Source organism: Agelaius tricolor, unplaced genomic scaffold (assembly GCF_023055355.1).
Source record: "Agelaius tricolor isolate 1412-34295 unplaced genomic scaffold, bAgeTri1.0.p SCAF_27, whole genome shotgun sequence".
Lineage (NCBI taxonomy): Eukaryota > Metazoa > Chordata > Aves > Passeriformes > Icteridae > Agelaius > Agelaius tricolor.
The window spans coordinates 6,294,771-6,313,625 of NW_027269287.1; the positions used below are offsets into that span (position 1 = coordinate 6,294,771).

At 37.6% G+C, this 18,855-nt stretch overlaps 1 protein-coding gene across 9 annotated transcripts in view; it reads left to right on the forward strand.

Moving 5' to 3' along the window:
- ADGRV1 (adhesion G protein-coupled receptor V1) overlaps nucleotides 1–18,855 on the forward strand; it is a 288,663-nt gene that overhangs the window by 133,709 nt on the left and 136,099 nt on the right. For all 9 annotated transcript variants that reach the window (XR_011682574.1, XM_071448717.1, XM_071448721.1 and 6 more), the window contains 7 exons: nucleotides 525–767; nucleotides 5,313–5,720; nucleotides 6,860–7,044; nucleotides 8,118–8,367; nucleotides 8,522–8,661; nucleotides 9,635–9,795; nucleotides 14,521–14,621. Coding sequence is in view for 8 of the 9 variants with exons in the window: in XM_071448717.1 (XP_071304818.1) it covers nucleotides 525–767; nucleotides 5,313–5,720; nucleotides 6,860–7,044; nucleotides 8,118–8,367; nucleotides 8,522–8,661; nucleotides 9,635–9,795; nucleotides 14,521–14,621 (1,488 nt within the window). In the remaining variant the exon portion in view is untranslated. The remainder of the gene's footprint in view (nucleotides 1–524; nucleotides 768–5,312; nucleotides 5,721–6,859; nucleotides 7,045–8,117; nucleotides 8,368–8,521; nucleotides 8,662–9,634; nucleotides 9,796–14,520; nucleotides 14,622–18,855) is intronic.

The window sequence follows — 18,855 nt, forward strand, 5'->3', positions numbered from 1 at the left end:
TAAAATGTTTTTCAGAACTTTAACTGAGACCAGTACTTGAATACAGGAAAGTTATTATACAAATTAAATGCATTTTCAAAATTGCATACTTAATTCTGTGCAGTATTTCCAAAAGGTAGTAGGATATGTCTTTTTGTAAGGTAAAAAGAAAATGAAAGAGCAAATTCTTCATAAGTTGTACATCTATGTAAATCTATAATCTGGAATATGGCACTCTTGGAGGATACTGTCATTTATGTCAAATTTACAGCCACTATACCTGCACTATTTAAATATCTACTTTAATGCAGCAAGTTCTGTGTGAAAATCTGGGATTTAATAATTGTGCCTGACAGAGTGATGTTCATTGCGGTATTGTTTTTATGATATATTTTATTGTATTTATTGCACATTTCAGGAAGCGTGCTTGTGTAGTGTTATTAAAGTGATCCACTGTGTGTACAATGTAATATATAAACACTTATTCAAAGCTGAAAGTTATTAGTAGGTCTTATAATGACATGAAAATCATCATTCACTTACAGGTTCCAGAATTTGAAACTTATATTTTTGTTGAGCTATATGCTGTAAGCACAGGAGCTGCTTTGAACAACAGTGCCAGATTTGCTTTTATAACTGTCCTGGAAAGTGATGCTCCTCATGGTTTAGTGTATTTTGCTCTCGGATCTCGATTTGCTGTTGCTTATAAGAAGACAGCTTTAATCAGTCTGCAAGTTCTTAGAGATTCTAGTACATCAGTAACCACAATGGTTACCTACAGTATGCAGGTAAGACTTATTATTATTTAATTTATTTTTATGTCTTTTTCTGATGTTTAGGAAAGCACAGACTTCCAGCTCTTCAGGGAGATAATGAGAGGGTTCCCCTGGGAGACTGCCCTCAGGGACAAAGGAGTGGAACAGAGCTGACAGATCCTTAAGAAAGTCTTCCATAGAGCACAGGAGCTAGCTAGCAATCCCCAGGAGCAAGAAATCAGGCAATGAAGGCAGGAGACTGGCATTGCTGAGTCAGAACCTGCTGGTCAAAGTAGAGAGAAAGAAACAAATGCACAAGCAGTTGAAGCAAGGACAGGTGAGCTGGAAAGAGACTAGAGATAGACTGTGAATGTGTAAGGAAGACCAAGGTGAAGCTGGAAGTGAACCTGGCAAGGGATACAAAAAATAACAGGGAGGGCTTGTTAACCAGAAAGGTATGTTAACTAGAAAGAGAAGGTCAAAGAAGGTATTTCCCCCTGATAAACAATGCTGGGAAACTGGTAGCAGCAGATTAACAAAGGCTGATGGACTCAACATTTTTTTGCCAGTCTTCTCTGGCAACCTTTTTTCCTATATCTTTCAAGTGGGTGGACAGCAGGATGGCCATGGGAGAGCAAGTCCCTCCCACGGTATGGGAAAATGGATCAGGTTTGGGTCAGGACCACATGAGGAAATTGAATGTTCACAGTTCTGTGGGACCCAAAGAGATGCATCCCAAAGTCCTGAGGGAATTGATTGATGTTGTTGCCAATACAGTATCCCTTGCTACTTGGAAAGTCTTGACAATCAGGTGAAATCCCTGGTGACTGGAAAAGGGGTATTACTATATCCATCTTTAAAAAGGGAAGAGTAGAAAGCAGGACCCTGGGAACTGTCAACTTGTTGGCCTCCCCTTTGTGCCTGGGAAGATCATGGAACAGATCCTCCCAGGAGCTCTGCTAAGGCATGTGGAGGACAGGGAGGATCTTGGAGAGAGCCAGCACAGCTTCACCAAGGGAAAATCTGTTTGACCAACCTAGTGGGCTTCTCTGATGGGATGACTACATCAGAGTACAAGGGAAGGGTTACAGATGTCATTTCTCTGAGCTTCCGTAAAGCCTTTGACACATAACTAACAAGAACCTACTCTCTAAATTGGAGAGAGATGGATTTTATGTTGGATTTGAATGGACTGTTATTTGATGGATAACAAAGTGGTTGGATGGTCACATCCAGAGGGCGGGAGTCAATGCCTCAGACTGTCAGTGACGAGTGGTGTCCCTCAGGGACCTGTACTGGGACCAGTGTTATTTACTGCCTTCATTAATGGCATAGACGAAGGGATCGGGTGCACCCTTAGGAAATTTGCAGAAGACACCCAACTGAGGGGTGTGGTTAACACTCCTGAAGGATAGGATGCCATCCAGAGGCACCAGGACAGGCTCAAGAAGTGGCCCTTGGGAATCTCATGAGGTTTAACAAGATCAAGTGCAAAGTGCTGCACCTGGGTCAGAGCAACCCCCAGTACGGGCTGGGGGATGAACAGATCGAGAGCTGCCCTGCTCTGAAGGACATGGTGAGGGGCTGGACATGAGCCAGCCATGGGCACTTGCAGCCCAGAAAGCCAAATGCATCCTGGGCTGCATCCAAATCCCTGTGGGCAGTTTTGGAGGGAGGGGATTCTGCCCCTCTGCCCCACTCTGGTGAGACCCCACCTGCAGAGCTGCCTCCAGCTCTGGGGTCCTCAGCACAGGAAGGACATGGAGCTGTTGGAGCAAGACCAGAGGAGGCCACTCAGTTCATCAGAGGGATGGAGCACCTGTGCTCTGAGGAATGCTGAGAGAATTGGGATAGTTCAGCCATGAGAAGAGGCAGCTTTGTGCTGACCCAATTGCAGCCTTCTAGTGCCTAAAGGAAGCCTATCTGAAAGCTGGAGAGGGACTTTTGGCAAGGGCATGTAGTGACAAGAGGGAATGGCTTAAAACTGAGAGACAGTAGGTTTAGATTAAATATCAGGAAGAAATTCTTTACTGTGAGGGTGGTGAGGCACTGGCAAGAGAAGCTGTGGATGCCATATCCCTGTAGGTGTTCAAGGTCAGGTTCAATGGAGCTCTGAGCAACCTGTTGTCCCTGTCCACTGCAGGGGCTTTGGAACTAGATGATCTTTAAGATCCTTTTCAACCCAAACCATTCGTAAAATCATGGATTTTATGCTTCATTTTATAATTGAAATTAATTAAATAATAATAAATATTTGATCATTCTTTACAGTAAATATCACTGTAATTAGCATTTTTTTCAGGAAACAGTCAAACATTTGCTGAGCCTAGCTTCTTTGGTTTTCCATTATTAAAAGAACTTTTTCTTATTGCATTGTCAAGAATATTTTTTTTAGCAATATCTTTCAGTGGCCTCAAAGATTATGGTCAGCCAGGCATCTAATATATTTTTTTCTTTGTTCTAAGGCTCTTGTGAGCCTTTAATTTTTGGGGCTTTTTCATCTGAAATTTTTATCCTGATGGTTATATTTACAACATCCAGATAGCAGGACACCTCTTCTGTTTGGGAACAAAATTATTATTAGTACCAGAACATATATAGGAAAAGAGAGAGGAATTATTCAAATTTTATTCAATATTCTTGGAGTAATAAACATAAAAATTGTTCTTCTTATCAAAAATAGCATGTGCTGAAGTAAATTTTATCATCCCCATTAATTTTTTGTCAGATTATGCCCTTTATGTAAAAAAAACCCATAATCCAACAATTTTTGAGATGTTTACATCTAAAGCAAAAGACTCTTCTAGCTGTTGACACTTTTTTCTCTTAAATGCACACCTCACTCATTATTATTGCAGCTGATGAAGTTTCTCCTTTAGCAGATTGCAAAAACATGATTCCTGCCACTTCCTTAGTATGTGTGAATCCAGCATGAGGGCACAGGTTACAAGAGATACTCTTTCAAGTTTACCACCATCAGTAGTAGTTAGCCTGATCAGCTTTGAATATTTGTGATTTTATGCCTAAAATCATTGTTTTGGGGGTGAGTTATTATATACTTGCCCTTTATAATAAACTTACCCTTTAGAATAAAAGGTTCTGCATTCTATTTTTATATTGAATGCATGTCTATTTTAACTATATAGGTTTACATTGTATTTCCATCCATTTATTATATAGTAATTGGCCAGTGTTTCAATTAGATTGTATGGTAACAAATTTTCACATTTATTCAACCTAAGAATTCACTATAATTTAGCTGTTAAATGGAAAAGAAATTGCTACTGTCCAGTGTATATTTAAGCAAAAATATAGTGGGCAATCTCTTATCCATTTATAATTTTTATAACCAACCTTCTTTAGACATTTTTTAGGTTTTGAGGGTGCATGGCCAAATACTAAAGTATTAGTAGATGCTTTAAAATAAGAGGTCACAGCAGACAGGAAGGCAATAACTGGAAACTGATGTTTATCTTAACCTACAAAGGTTTCTTAGACATTGTTCTTGTCATTAGTGCTTTTATTTCTGCTTATTTCCATTTCCTAGTGGGAAGGGATAAACGAAAGGAAATTTCCCCCTGGAATTTCCACAGGTGGGTGATGTGATCATGTCTACTGCACTTTTGAACAGTTACAGGCTGCATTGACTTACCAGGTTCTCTACTGAACTCAGAAAATGTCTGATTTATTCCATAAATAAGCTCTACTAATAAAAGCTAAATATTTTCTAAAGGGGTCTAGTATTTCACAAATAAAAATCCTCATTTTATTCAGTAGGAGACCTTTACTTAGGAGTTAGTATACAAGCTGCCCTTAGTAAATTAATATATACTTTTGAAGAAATAATACAGTTGAATAATAGCTCAGGACGTTAGTTTCCTCTTAAAGAAAGTTTATTATATAACCAGATGTAATGTCAAGGCTATGGCAAGTGACAAAAAGAATGAGACTTCGAAGAATGAAACAGTAACTGCAAACCTCATGGAAGGTAAAACCAGTGTTGCTTCACAAGGAAATAAGGCCATGTAGCATTACTGAATATATGTATTTTATAGCATTTGCTTTGCCTTTGCATTAAATGGATTATTCATCTTTTAAGTATGTATTCTGGGACTGAAAATACCATGAATTGATATTAATTTGGACACAGATTTCCAAAAATTTTGCTTTACTTTTATTTAGTTTTCTATGTATTTGTAATGCTTTTCTCTACCCTAAAGTGAGGGACTTTGTGCTGCAGTCATAGTCTTACATCAACCATTCTGGAATTCACACATGTGCTAACATTTCTGTAGTATTTATTCACTCAGAAAGTTTTGTGGTTTATGTTCTGGAAAAGAAAGAGACCCTTTTTACTATTGACAATATGTAATTCTTCTCCTAGGTTTGATTGATTACTAATTCAGGGAGATAATGATTTTAAATGTAATATTTTCATCACTCACAGCTGCTTTTTGAAAGAGGACTTCTTTTTTACACATTTTATTTTTACCCACCTAAAGTACGTTCTACAGCAGGTGGTTTTGAACAATTACATCTATCATAATGTTACCTAAAACTCTTTCGGTTTGTTTTAAGGAACTACAAAAGCCTGAACCTATTGGACGGACCTTCATATCTCCAGCTGTGGCAGGACAAGATTTTGCCAGGTCTGAAGGTTTATTGACTTTTGAACATGGACAGAGAAATGCATTCCTGGATGTGACCCTGACTCCAAAGACAGGATCTTTAAACCCATTTCCTAAACGTTTCCAGGTTGTACTTTCTAATCCCACAGGCGGTGCCAGGATAGATGATGTGTATGGTACTTCTAACATCACCATTGTCTCAGATTTGGACTCCTTGCCAGTTTGGGGACTGATTGATCAACTGCATCAGCCTCTTGATGACACCATTTTACACAGAATCCTTCAGAATCTGAATGTCAAAGTGGCTACAGAAACTACAGAAGAGCAACTTACTGCTGTGGTGCATATAATAGATAAGGTAAATACATCCTGTTTGTTCTTAAATGACTAATGACATTAATTAGAGTATAATAACACAAGACACACACACACACACACACACACACACACACATATATATATATATATATATATATATATATATATATAGGCAGATCACATCCACAGCAGTGACTCAGAAGCACTGTACAGTTCACAGAATACAGCAGTCAGCAGTGGTTCCTTACTAGAGATAAAGAACTTGCCCTGAAGAACAAGGTTTGAAGATAGTGCAATTTTTTTTGCATGAATTAGTTTTAATCTGCAAAAATGGAAATTGTGAAGTCCCACAATCAAGGAGGGAGTTTGTCTGCCACTAGTTAGGAGGTGGCAAGAAATCAGAAATCAAATAGGTTGAAATGAGCAACTAGTATTAATTTTGCATACATACTTGTAGCTCTAGATTTTCTACCGTGCAATTTTCCTTTTGCTGCTGCAGTTTCATAGAGCTTATTATGTTTTCTTGACTCTTGGTTCACACCATTGTTGCTTTTAGGCCTGGCACAATCCATGCTCCTATCTATACAGCAGACTGCAGTCAACACACAAGCAAATCCTACCTGGGCCAGCTGGAGTGTACTGTAGTCAAACCAAGCATCAGTCTTTTTTTCTCTAGTAGCTTGGGGAATTGGATTCTCAGGGTAGCTGAATGCTTAAGCATTGCTCTAATTTCTGTGAAAATTATGGATTAATTTTATGGTATTCTGTCTCTTCTGGACTCTTGGAATAATGCATAGAAGCTGGAAAATTTCTAAATATCTAGATGCAAAGCATTATAACAAACCCATTCATTTTTGATTGCTGCCACAAAGAAAATTGAGAAAATAATTTAAAAACTTCTGGGACTCAAAAATTTTTGGTTTGTAAAAGAATGAAAAATGCCACATCCTTTCTTTAATAATCAAATCCCCTAGTAAGCATATCTTTACGTAGTTTTAACAGACTGTGTCTTATGCCTTGGAAACTCCTATGTGATCAGGAGTTGGGAAAAATATTCTGAACTTTCAGTTTGAATATTGGAATCACAGAGAAAATATCACTAAACTATTGAACATGAGGAAATGTTACAAGCAGATTCCTTGGTGTAAAATGTTGTTTGATTTCTCCTGCTCTCATTAGGTTACAGGTGTAGGTGAAGAACTGTTACTCACTGATAAAAGTAGAAGTCTATTCTATGAGATACTCTGTGCTCTGGCTAGCCCAAAACGCAAGGACACACAAGGATATAGCTTGCTTGCTGAGGTGACTGAGAAGTTTGCTTTTTCTCTGTTGACTGGGATAAAGTGTGGATCACCAGGAGAAAGGTTAGTAAGCTTGAATTCATAATATGTTTTGTAAATACATTTACCAATGTAAAAACAATTGTTTTGTAAAAACAATTTACCAATATAGAAAATCTAAATTACATTTTCAGAAAAGGGACTTATCTACTATCTAGTATGTTACCCATATGTGAATGTGTTGTTACAGTGTCATAATCTCACAACATAATCTTACAGCACTGTGTCACATTGCCAGATTGAGTGTAACACATAACTGTTACTTTGGTATGGGGTAGATGTGGGAATATGAGTCAGGAGATCTATTGATGCACCTCTAGCTCAAATATTGTCTGGAAAAGTATGCATTATTCTTGCAAAGAAAATAATATGTGATTGTATGATGCAGAGCTGTGTTCTAAGCCTTAGATGAAAGTTTGCAACCCAAAATTTATACAGGCATTTTGTAATTTGAATGTTTTTGGTTTTGCTCACTCGAACATTGTTTTGAAATGTTTAAAGCTGCTCGTAGTTTTAAATTGCTAGTTTTGTCTCCAAGAGCATAATAGCCTCATCAAACTAATGGGCAGGAGAAATAGGTGACTGAGAAAGTGATTATTCTTTTTCATGAGACAGGTGGTCTCATGAAAAAACCCTTTTTTCCACATGGGGGATCTATTAAACAGCTGGTGGTGGAATGTGTGTTCAGTGTTTAGAACTTAAAAGTTAAAATTCTTTATTCCATGCATTTTGCATCATCTGTTGGGAAAAAAAATGAAACATCATCCATTTTAATGCCTCCCCTGTTTTTTAGACTCAGTTCTACATCAAGTTGTAACAATGAGTGTTTTGGTAAGCTAATTCACTGTGGAAAGGTTTTAGTTGCAGGTCAGAAAGAGCAAATCCCGAAGAAATGAAGATGCTGAAATATGTAAAAAATCCAGCCTTTTTTTTTTTTCCCACAGAAACTGAAACAGTGTGCCAATTAAATATCACAAGTCTAAAAATGATGAATTAATAAAGTACTAACAAATCACAAATACATTTTAGAGTCATTATGTGATGAATAGTGAAGCTTGGTCCCACTTACCAGCCTTATTGTTTTTCCATTTCCACAGAGGCAAAAATATCCTTGACAGCTGCCCATATATTGCAATAATGGCTCACAACTGGTTTCCTCAGCAAATCAATGGACATAGATTTAATGGAAAAGATGGAGATTCTATTCAAGTACCTGAACATCTACTAGAGGTCTCTGTAGTATTACCATCTCCCCAAGAAGAGAACTGTGAATCTGTACAGTTCACAGAATACAGCAGTCAGCAGTGGTTCCTTACTAGAGATAAAGAACTTGCCCTGAAGAACAAGGTTTGAAGATAGTGCAATTTTTTTTGCATGAATTAGTTTTAATCTAGATATTGCTCAAAACATAATAAGTGTTTCATGGTTGTCTCTGATTAAAATGAGCACTGTGTTGAATCTTAATATTAAATATATCTTTACATTGTACATGTTGTTTCAGGTTTTTTCAATGAGCTTGAAGGGTCAGAGTTCACAACCTTTGAAAGACAGTAGTGAAGTCATTTATCGTATTTATGCTGAAGGAAGTCGGATTGTTCCACAGAAGTCTCTATGTCTCCTCTGGAATCAAGCTGCTGAAAGGTTATTTTATTATTGTGTTTAGTTTTATATTTTCTACCATTAATCTATGTATTTAAAATGTGATAACGCCAATTAAATAATTTAAAAATATAAAATTGATTCATTTCATGTCTTTTTTAATTTTTCTGGCCATTTTACCAGTACATAAAACGTTTTTTATAATAAAATGAGTAGTTATTCTATCTCAGATATTTCTCAGACTTCCACCCTTTTTTCATCAAAATACTATTTACATTGTATATTGATGCATTAGGTTACAGTGACAGGCCATAAATCTAGAATTGCATCAATAAATGTGTTAATGACTTGGAGATAATAATGTTCTGTATCCCGTTGAAGTCTAGTTGATTTAGATTCAATTTCATTAGACCAACTGGATGATATCAGCCTCCTATTGATACAAACTGTTTGTTTTCAGGAGGAAATGCACCACAATCTACCTGTTTGCTCTCCTTTTATCTATGCACAAATTCCAGTAGAATTGGCTTAGGCTATCACCTGTGGTATGCCTTATCCTTTTTCCAAACCACTTCAGCGATACTGAAAAAAAACTCAACAAAAACCAAAGAACAAAAAGAACCCTGAATTTTAGTTTCAAACCAAAAAAGAGCAGTATAAAATGTTCTCCATAACAGGATAAGGTGTTGAGCAAATAAATTAACTATTTGAAAAGTCAGACAGACCTAGAAATCTAGCAGAAATTTTAAAAACATGGCCACAAAAATTCCCTATGAAAAAGAGTTAATTTCAATACATTTACAAAAATTAAAAAAAAAAAAACCAAACATGAAAAACAACATTTTAATCTCATGTAAATGTGCTATTCTGAGCACTGTGCATGACAGATTACAGAAAACACCTCTGCAATAGTTTAGGGAAGTTGGTATTCCAGGAATACAGCAAAAATTTTTAAGCCTGCTTAAAATGTGAATTACGCAAGTCCATTTCCAACTTTGTGAAACTTGTTTTGCAGCTGGCTGTCCGATAGCGGGTTCTGCAAAGTGGTTGATGACACATCAGATTATGTGGAATGCTCCTGTTCTCATATGTCCATTTATGCAGTTTATGCCCAAACAGATAACTTGTCTTCATACAACGAGGCTTTTTTTTCTTCTGGATTCATCAGTATTTCAGGTCAGTTCATTTAAGACAGTTTGCTCCTTAATAACAACTGATGACCAGTAAAACTGGTTGATTGATTATTAACATTTTTGGTAGCTGATGACAATCTTTTTATTTAGTGGAATATTGAATGAATGTTAACTAACTTCATGTTATTAGAGGTGCCATCTTGTCTGGTATTTGCACAATGACAAATTTTGCCACTGGAAAAAAATGTCAGGCATAGAAATATCACTAAGTTGGAAAAGATTTTTGAGGTCATCGAATTTAACCTGTGACCTAACAACACCTTGCCAACTAGACGATGGCACTGGGTGCCACATCCAGTCTTTTCTTAAACACATCCAAGGGTGGTGATTCCACCACCTCCCTGAGCAGCCCATTCACATCCCTGCTGGCTCATATTTTGGCACACAGGGGCAGCCTGCTCCTGTGCCTTCAGGATTTTTTTCTTGAAGTATGTCCACTTTCCTGGATCTCTTTGCTTTTGAGGGCTGTTTCCCAAGGTAGTCTCCTAAAAAGCATCCTGAATTCCACCCTCTGGAAGTCTTGTGTAGAAGTTCAGAAGTTTTATTGAAGTTTCAATATCCTTGTTTCACTGAATATTAAGAACTCTATTATTTCATGGTCACTGTGCCCCAGATGGCCTCTGACCACCACATCTCCCACCAGCTCCTCTCTGTTTGCCAACAGCAGGTCTAGCAGAGCCCCACCCCTGGCAGGCTCACTCACCATCTGTGACAAGAAGCTCTCCTCTGTACACTCCAAGAATCTCTAGAGTGACTCTTTTCCACCGTGTTGAGTTCCCAGCAGATACCTGGCAGGTTAAATGTCCTACAAGAACAAGGGCTGGCAATCTTGAAACATCCTCCAGCCACCAGGATGTCAGCCTTGATGGCCTTTCTCTGATTCTTACCCATGGCACTTGATCTTATTGTCATTAATCTCAAGTTCCATGGTGTCCAGAACCTCCCTAACATACAGAGCCGCCCCTCCACCTCTTCTCCCTCTCCTGTCTCTTGTGAAGAGCTTGTAGCCATCCACTGCAGTGCTCCAGTCCTGCAAGTCATCCCACCACATTTCTGTGATGGTGACTCTGTCATCACTTTCCTGCTGTGCCATGGCTTCCAGTCCCTTGTTTGTAACCCACACTGCACGCATCAGTGTACATGCACTTCAGCTGCGCTGCTGATTTCACCCCTGACTCTGGCTTACCACCCTTGGGGTCACCTCTCAAGCGCCTGGTTTCATCCCCTTCCGCCCCTTCCTCCTTCAAACCTAGTTTAAAGCGTTCTCAATCAGCCCTGCCAACTCATGGGCTAGAATCCTTTTGCCCTTGTTGAACAGATGGAGCCCATCTGACTCAGGCAGACCTGGTGCTGTAAAAATTGCCCATGGTAGAAAAACCAAAATTCCTCTGATGGCACCAGCCCTTAAGCAGCCATTCAGTGATAATGTGGGTTTTTCTATTCCTTTTATCATTCATCCCTGCTCCTGAAGGAACTGAGCAGAACCACACCTGAGCTCCTGCCCCATCAACCAATCAGTCCAGAGCCCTGATGTCCTTTCAAATGACCTGGTACCCTTCTTGTCATCACTGCAAACCTGGACGAGCAGCAGTGGGTAATAATCAGAGGGATGAATTAGTTCAGGGAATCTCCTGCTGATATCCCATACCTGGGCCCCAGGAAAGCAGCAGACTTCCCTGTGGAATGGGTCTGGGTGACATACAGGGCCCTCAGCTCCCCTCAGGCGGTGAACTTTCCACAACTACCCTTCTTCTATTCTTAATTTCCTGAGGTTGTGATCTGTCTGACAGACAAAGTGCACCTGGGAGACTCTCCAGATGCTTTTGTTTGCCATCATCTGCCTGAGCCTCTGGACCCAGGGCCTTGTACCTATTCTGTAAGGGCACCTGGGAAACTGACGGGGGTCAGGAAGGAATTTTGCTACCTCTCTGAGTAGGCATCCATTTCCTTTCCTCCAGCCTGCTAGGTCTCCTCCTTCTGCCTGATGGTAAGAGGGACAGGGCTCCTCTGACTCCTGCCAAGGTTCTCTCAGGTTGCAAGGCTGTAACTCCACCAGTCGATTTCTCTTTTTGCTCTCCCTAATACTCCTTAGCCTTTCTACCTTTTGCTTAAGCTCTGCTACCTGACAGAGCAGATCACCAGCTGACATCACACACAGGCGCCTTTTGCATTGTGCTCTGGTACTGCCCCAGGCTCCCTGCAGCCAGGGATCTGGACAGCTGTGTCCTTCTTGGCGGGTTCTCTTTGGGCTTAGCAGTTTTGCTGGCAGCAACAGCAGGCTTTTGACCATTTGTAAACCACTACTGGATCTAGTCAAGTCGGGAGAAAGAAAACCAAAAAAACCCAACCAAAAGACACCCATCTTACACAACCCACCACCAGGAGCCGGGAGAGCAGCTGCATTCCTCCTGTACAAGCTGCTGTACCATGCTCTCACTGCTGTGCTGTGCCCCTGTTTGCCCAGTCTGGCTCAACATGCTCCCTAGAACAATTTAAATCTCCTACATGTGGTCCTGGCATATCCCTTGCTTGCCTGATTGGCTGTTTCCTTGGGATGATTTATTGAAAAGAGATAATATGTCATTCATTTGGGGAAAGAAACTTAAAAATCCTAAATTCATCTGTGTTTCTAGCAGGAGTACTGTAATCCTCTTTGTCAAATTTCTTTGACAATTTTAGCTGGAATTTTCACTCAGAAATGATAACTCAGGGGAGATAGATTCCTTTACACTCTGCTGCCTTACTGCTGCCCAAGATCTTGGGAAAAAACCCTAAGAGTTTAACCTATAATTAACATGACTCTTCATTAGCAGCTTCAACAGCATAAATCACAAAATGTGAGGCAGGAAGCAGGGGATCTAAGTTCGGAAATCAACTTGGCTTCTGAAGGAGCCTTTCAGATTGCAGCTCGTTTACTATTATTGTTGCAGCAATCACAAAGAAAAGTAAATTTTCTCAGAACCACAGAATTATTTAGGTTCAAAATGAACTCTTGCATTTATGGGCACTAAAAGCAATGGGCTTATTAAGGAAATATGCTAAATGGAATTCTTGACTAATTTAACCCCCTTAAAAGGGAGTCTGGTTGCGCTTCTTGTGAGGTTTATGACTTCTATATTAGATCATCACTATATGAGTAACAAAAATTGTGCAAACAGCTAAATCACCTATTTATCCCTTCCAAGCAAACTGCCCTAACAGATTAAATCTAGGCTCCTTAATGTTTTTTAAATGTCAGCCAAAGAAAATAAAGACAAAGAAAGAGGAAAGACCTCTCAATTTTTTCCCTGCTCCACACAAATTGATGGTTATATTTAACACTAAAAAAAGGAGATTTTAGCACATAAAACAAAGCAGATTTGAAAATACTGTTGCTGGATTACAGAGAAAAAACAAGTAAGTTGATGAAACAAAATGCTGTAAAATGCAAAATGCTATGGAAACTGAAGAAAAAATATGCAAAAGCTTAGAAAACATTTTGCTGAATTGGAATCAATAAAGATGCAGATCATTGTTCAGAACTAGTCACTTACAGTATTTGTCATAAAAATGTTTTTTAAAAATAAAAGTCGTTTAGCTTGGTTAAGGGTTTATTTTGAACTTGAGGCAAATTCTTTCCAATGCCTTTCAGTTTTTTGGCCATTTGAATATGTTTACTTGTGTGATGATACAGATTACTAGATTTAGATGAATGTTTTAAGTAACAAATTGTTTAGGAGTGATAAGGATATTTTTCATATATCTTGACATTTCCATTTGGGTATGAATAGAATATTAAAAAAAAGAAGAAGAATAAAATAGAATATTATAAAAAAGAAGAATATTAAAAAAGAGAGAGAGAGACCATGTAAATGTTCATGTAAATATCACTAAGTAATTTTGAAACACTTAGATATAATACTTTTAGCAATTATTTATTTTACTTATCTCTTACAAATACTGGTAGCTGAACAAATATTCAATCTCAAGACTGACCTGAAAGATCTGCCTTAATTACCCAAAATCCTGCCCTGACTGAAGGGTAAAAGTGCACAATTAACTCCAATTAATTCTGAGATTTAGCAGTGTTTTTCCTGGTGGCTTAACTTTCCTAGAATCCTTTTCCCAGGAACTACTTACTGGTAGGAAAGGGGCCTTTGCTGTGTTCATGTTTACCATTAGTTAGTGAAACAAAAAGTGGTGTCATTTCTACTGCTATAACAAATTTCTATGCTTAACACAGATGCAATAGGAGACTGGCATTTAGAAGGTTATAACTATCTGTTACAATAGTGCCACCAATAAAAAAATCTGTTACAATAGTGCATTTTTTATGTAACTGTTTCTAAAAACATTTTTTGGAAGCACTAATATGAACAGTGAACTGTTACTTTGCTTTGAATAGAACTATTATTATAATCACCCATATCATGCAGAACAGGACACCAAAGAAACGCTTTTCAAAAATTGCTTGTTTACATTATGAAATTATTTTAGCTTCCAAGCCTATGGGAACATTAAATACACTTTAGTACTTGAAATAAACTCATGAGTGATCCCAGTGTGAAGCAAAATGATCATATTCTCCCTGCAATGTTTGGTTGGTTGGGGTTTTTTAGGAAATCTGCGCCTTCGAGAAACATCTGCTGGATAATATAGCACAGTTTATTAGTCTAAACTTAAATATGCCTTATTTTTTGAAACTTTTTTCATTATCATTTCTGTGTAGGTTTCACTTTGGCTATCATCTCCCACCTTTTCTGCAGCAGGTGTGCCATGTTTGCAGCTAAACTTCTCACTCATATGATGGCTGCTTGTTTGGGTACTCAGGTAAGAAAAAAGGCTGAAATCTCAAAATGTAGAGTAAGTACATGTTTGCTTTCCTCTTCTTCACTTTCATGGCTGTGTCTGAACAGACCTTCTTCAGTGTAAATGTTTTTGGAAAGCATAAAGTTTCAATATATGACACCTAAAATTAATGCAATATTCATATCCTGTGTGTGGAATTCAAGTGAAATTACACAGTCTGAGGATATTTAATGAAAACTGATGGATGATATAGCAATGTGAGAAGACATTCCATGTCTGGAATGCTGTGCTCAATTCTAACTTCTGAAGGATTTTGAAAATTATTGTCTGTTTGGGCCCACAGGCTTTTCTGTCTGTGACCTGTTTTTTTGTTTAAATACTCTACATATTAACTTTTATATGTAATTCTTATCTCTGAAGAATAATTCCTGAAAATAGTTCCATGTTGTGTGTAAATGTAATAATTTTAATTACAGCGGTGCAATTTGTATGGTTCTAAGTATTTTTGTCATTCATCCTCAATCTTTGAAATACATCATTTTCCTGATCTCTTTTCCTTTGCCATGCAAAGATTTAAAAAGTTTAAACCAAGATTTTTGAAAGAGGATTTTAGCAGGGTAACTGCCTATCTAATGAGCTAGTTTCAAGAAGAAGTAAAGACTGTTTGGCAGCACCTGTCAGATAAAGGAAGGTGGTTTTAAGTCAGGAGTGAAAAGAGAGTGTTTGACAAGGGAGAACTGAACTACTGTACCAGCTGTTCTGAACAGCTGAAAGAAAATCTTTGTACAGTTACCTGTGTTGTGATATGTTGGCCTATTGTGAACTAGCCTGATTAGGTAGCAAAAATTTGACAACTCTAGGTAGATGATATATGTACAGCTGTAACTACATAAAAGCATTTGGTTACTATACATATGATAAGAAATGCACAATGTAATTGAAAATTTCATGAGTTTGCTAACCAATGACTCTGTACATTTAAGACAGTTTTAACTGAGAACTTCCTACATGAAAATCAGCACTTCATAGTTTAAATACAAGGAAAATGTTAGTATTTTCCATTTCTATCTACTAATCTTTACTAGACACTGGATTTGTAACTCTTAGCTCTCAGGCCAGTCTAGAGAATGAAGGAAGCTGGTGTTTCTCTGCGTTTATATTTTTATGAGAAAAAAACCCCCAAAAACGAAACGACAACACCCGCCCCCCCCCCCCCCCCCCCCAAAAAAAAAAAAAACCAACTGGGAAGTTTTTTGTGGTAGTTCCACTGTTTTATACATACAGAAATAATTAGTTTTTCTCTAATATCTGCACTAGGTGTTTGTTTATTAGGTTTGTAGTTTTGAGATAAATTTTAAATTACTACCAGTGCACTAGTTACTCATGTCTGTAGATGGCAGTCAAATCTTCTCAGCACATTGCTCAGAAACTTGCTGTTCCAAGGCTGTGCTGCTTTGTAGTTTCTCACAAAACTTCATTTCTCTGTCAGTGATGGGGAATGGTGATTCAAACATTCAAGCTTCATTTTATTCTTGGTGTATCCAGGGCTGCCAGCATTAATAGAGCACTTGTAAAGCATTCAAGAATAGATGTTTCACCATGTGTTTGATGGAGCTCATTGGAGAAACATAAAAGCCTAGATATTTATAAAACATTTTTTATTCCTTTCAAGCAGAAGTTCACGTAACAATACCCTAAATGCACGAAGGAAAAAATTTCTGGGCTGAGATTTTCAGTTTTGGAGTAAATTTAGGTGAATTTTTGAGTATTCAAAAAAATCGAAGCAGTATGAGAACATACTTCACAATACTGTCATACTAGTCAATAATTTTTTTCTTTTCAGAGCTATAAACCTAGATTAATCTTAATAGGAACAATTGTTATGCCTACCTTGCTTTGCCTGAGAATTCCCAGGCAGAATGCATGAATAAGCACTTTGTACATGGCTTATTTTTGTATACTCTGCTTGATGCATCTTGTCCACATTAAACCTCAGGGGCCATTTCCACAGTACATGCTGAGTGTTAGAAATAACATGAATGTACTCTAAATTCTCTGTTTAGACTTCTTGTGAGTGCACTGTTGAGCTGCTTTGCCTATATGCAGTAGCCACTTCTCTGGAATATTTGAACATTCATAGACTGCTTACAGCAATTACTGTGTACAAATGGCTTTCCATTTTTATGGCCAGCAAAGCAAAATTAAAGTCCAGTCAAATAGAAAAAAACCTGCGTCACCCTATTTTTGTCAAACAAAAAATTAGTATTTTCTAATTTATGCTGTCCTCAAGCTTCTTATACTCTACTATGATGCACTAAGCATCATCACCCGTCACTGCAATAACTACCAAACTGTCCAGGTCAAGTTGATGCTAACACTGACTTTGATGGAAATGCATGATGAAGAATTATGTTACTCTGTTTAAATATTTCAAAATTGTGTTATTCAACCTGAGCAGAAATTCAAACATGCAGTTATGTTTTTCAAGAAGCAACAGTGCGTACCATCTTCTTTTTAAAAAATTGTTAAACATTTATTTAAAAATTATAATCTGCATTCTTGGTAGAATTGTTTCTTTATTATTTGTACTCTTACAGATTTGGACAATTCTGCCCGAAGATAAATTTTAAAGATGTGATAAAATCTCCAAGAGATGATGAAGGAGCAGGATATGAATGACTGAATGAATGAATGAATGAATGAATGAATGAATGAATGAATGAATGATCATATGAGCCTATAGCTTCTACTATGATAGGAAAGTGAAACCTTTACAGAAAGAGTGAAATGGTGCTTCTGCTGTACTGTTTTAATCTTAACTCCTCTCTTCAAAATATGGAAATTCTTATTTTCCCCTACACAAAATCAAAGCTCAAATGAAATTGACATATATACCTGGATAGGGGGAGCTTGCAAAGCATGTTCCAAAATGAGATTTCTATAGTGATTCTTTATACCATCCACCACAGAGACAGTTTGTGACAGTGAGTGACTGAGTGCCTGTCCCTCTCCTGGCAGTAGAGAAAAGTTTTAATTTTAATTCAGTCTTCCCCTATGGTAAGCCTGAGCCTTTTAGTCTGCTCCTGGGAAGTCCTAGTTAAAGGACTGTTTCTGAAGAAGCTGAGAGGTGCAGAGTTCCCCTAAACTCCAGGTCCATATGAAATATGAAACTTCTATGGAACAGGAAGCAACAAATATTTTTATGCATTACTTTAAAGTTAGAGCCCAGTTTCCCAGAGTAAGGGAGTTTGTCTTTGAGGAAAACTAGGCCTGAAATTTCCTTGCTCTTGATTTCTTTGCTGTAACCTGACAGCAGCAAATAATGCTGATGAGATACCAACAATTCTTACTTGCAAGATTTTAGATGAAACAGAAAAGAACTGTATACAGTGATCCAGAATTGGTGCTCATTTTAGAAATTTGGCTCCAAGCTAATATGTTTTGTCCTGTTACTTTGTGATTTGAAATATTTCAGTAAGAATTATGAGTCATATGTAGTCTTCTTCCACCCTTGTTGTCAGTGTTCCTATCTTTGGGATAATAAAGTCTAACATTTCTCATTTATAGAAGGAAAGATTCTACAGATGTCACTAAGAATGGAAAGTGGAAAAGATTTTCACTTCTATTGGGGTATTGGAAAGCACAGCTAGCTGAGACATTTGTTGGGTATGTCAGAAGGGGAAGGTGTGTCAGTAAAAATGTTCACGTGGATAAGCTGCTTTCACCAGTTCCCTGCATAACATTTGTATCACAGTAAATAATTTTTTTTTACTTTATAACAGTCATGCTGCACCAGGGGAAACAATGAATGTTCCCCAGTCGTACTGAAAACATGGTCCCCTATAATACTGCAGACACTGACTCCTGGATTCTTGCATATTTTTTTGTTACATTGCAAAAATTAGGACCTAACCCTTTTCTCCAGGGACTATTTTCTTAGGTTTCAAACTGACTTATTTAATTATTTACCAGTTATCAATTATGTACTAGCTATTATTAAACTGACTTATTTGCTTATATACTAATTATTACTGATTTCAGTAATTCCTACCAAGTCAGAGCACAGTTCATGCAGCTTCTTTCAGAAGCAGTTTCAATCTAATCATAAGTAGAACTATTTAGGAATGGGATTTAAATAAAAGACAATTTCATTCAACATAAATTGAATGCTTCAATAGCAAAGGAATACATTTTATGATCAATGAGGATTTGTGGGCCCATCTCTATTACTCCAAATTTCTATTTTTGAGTCTGC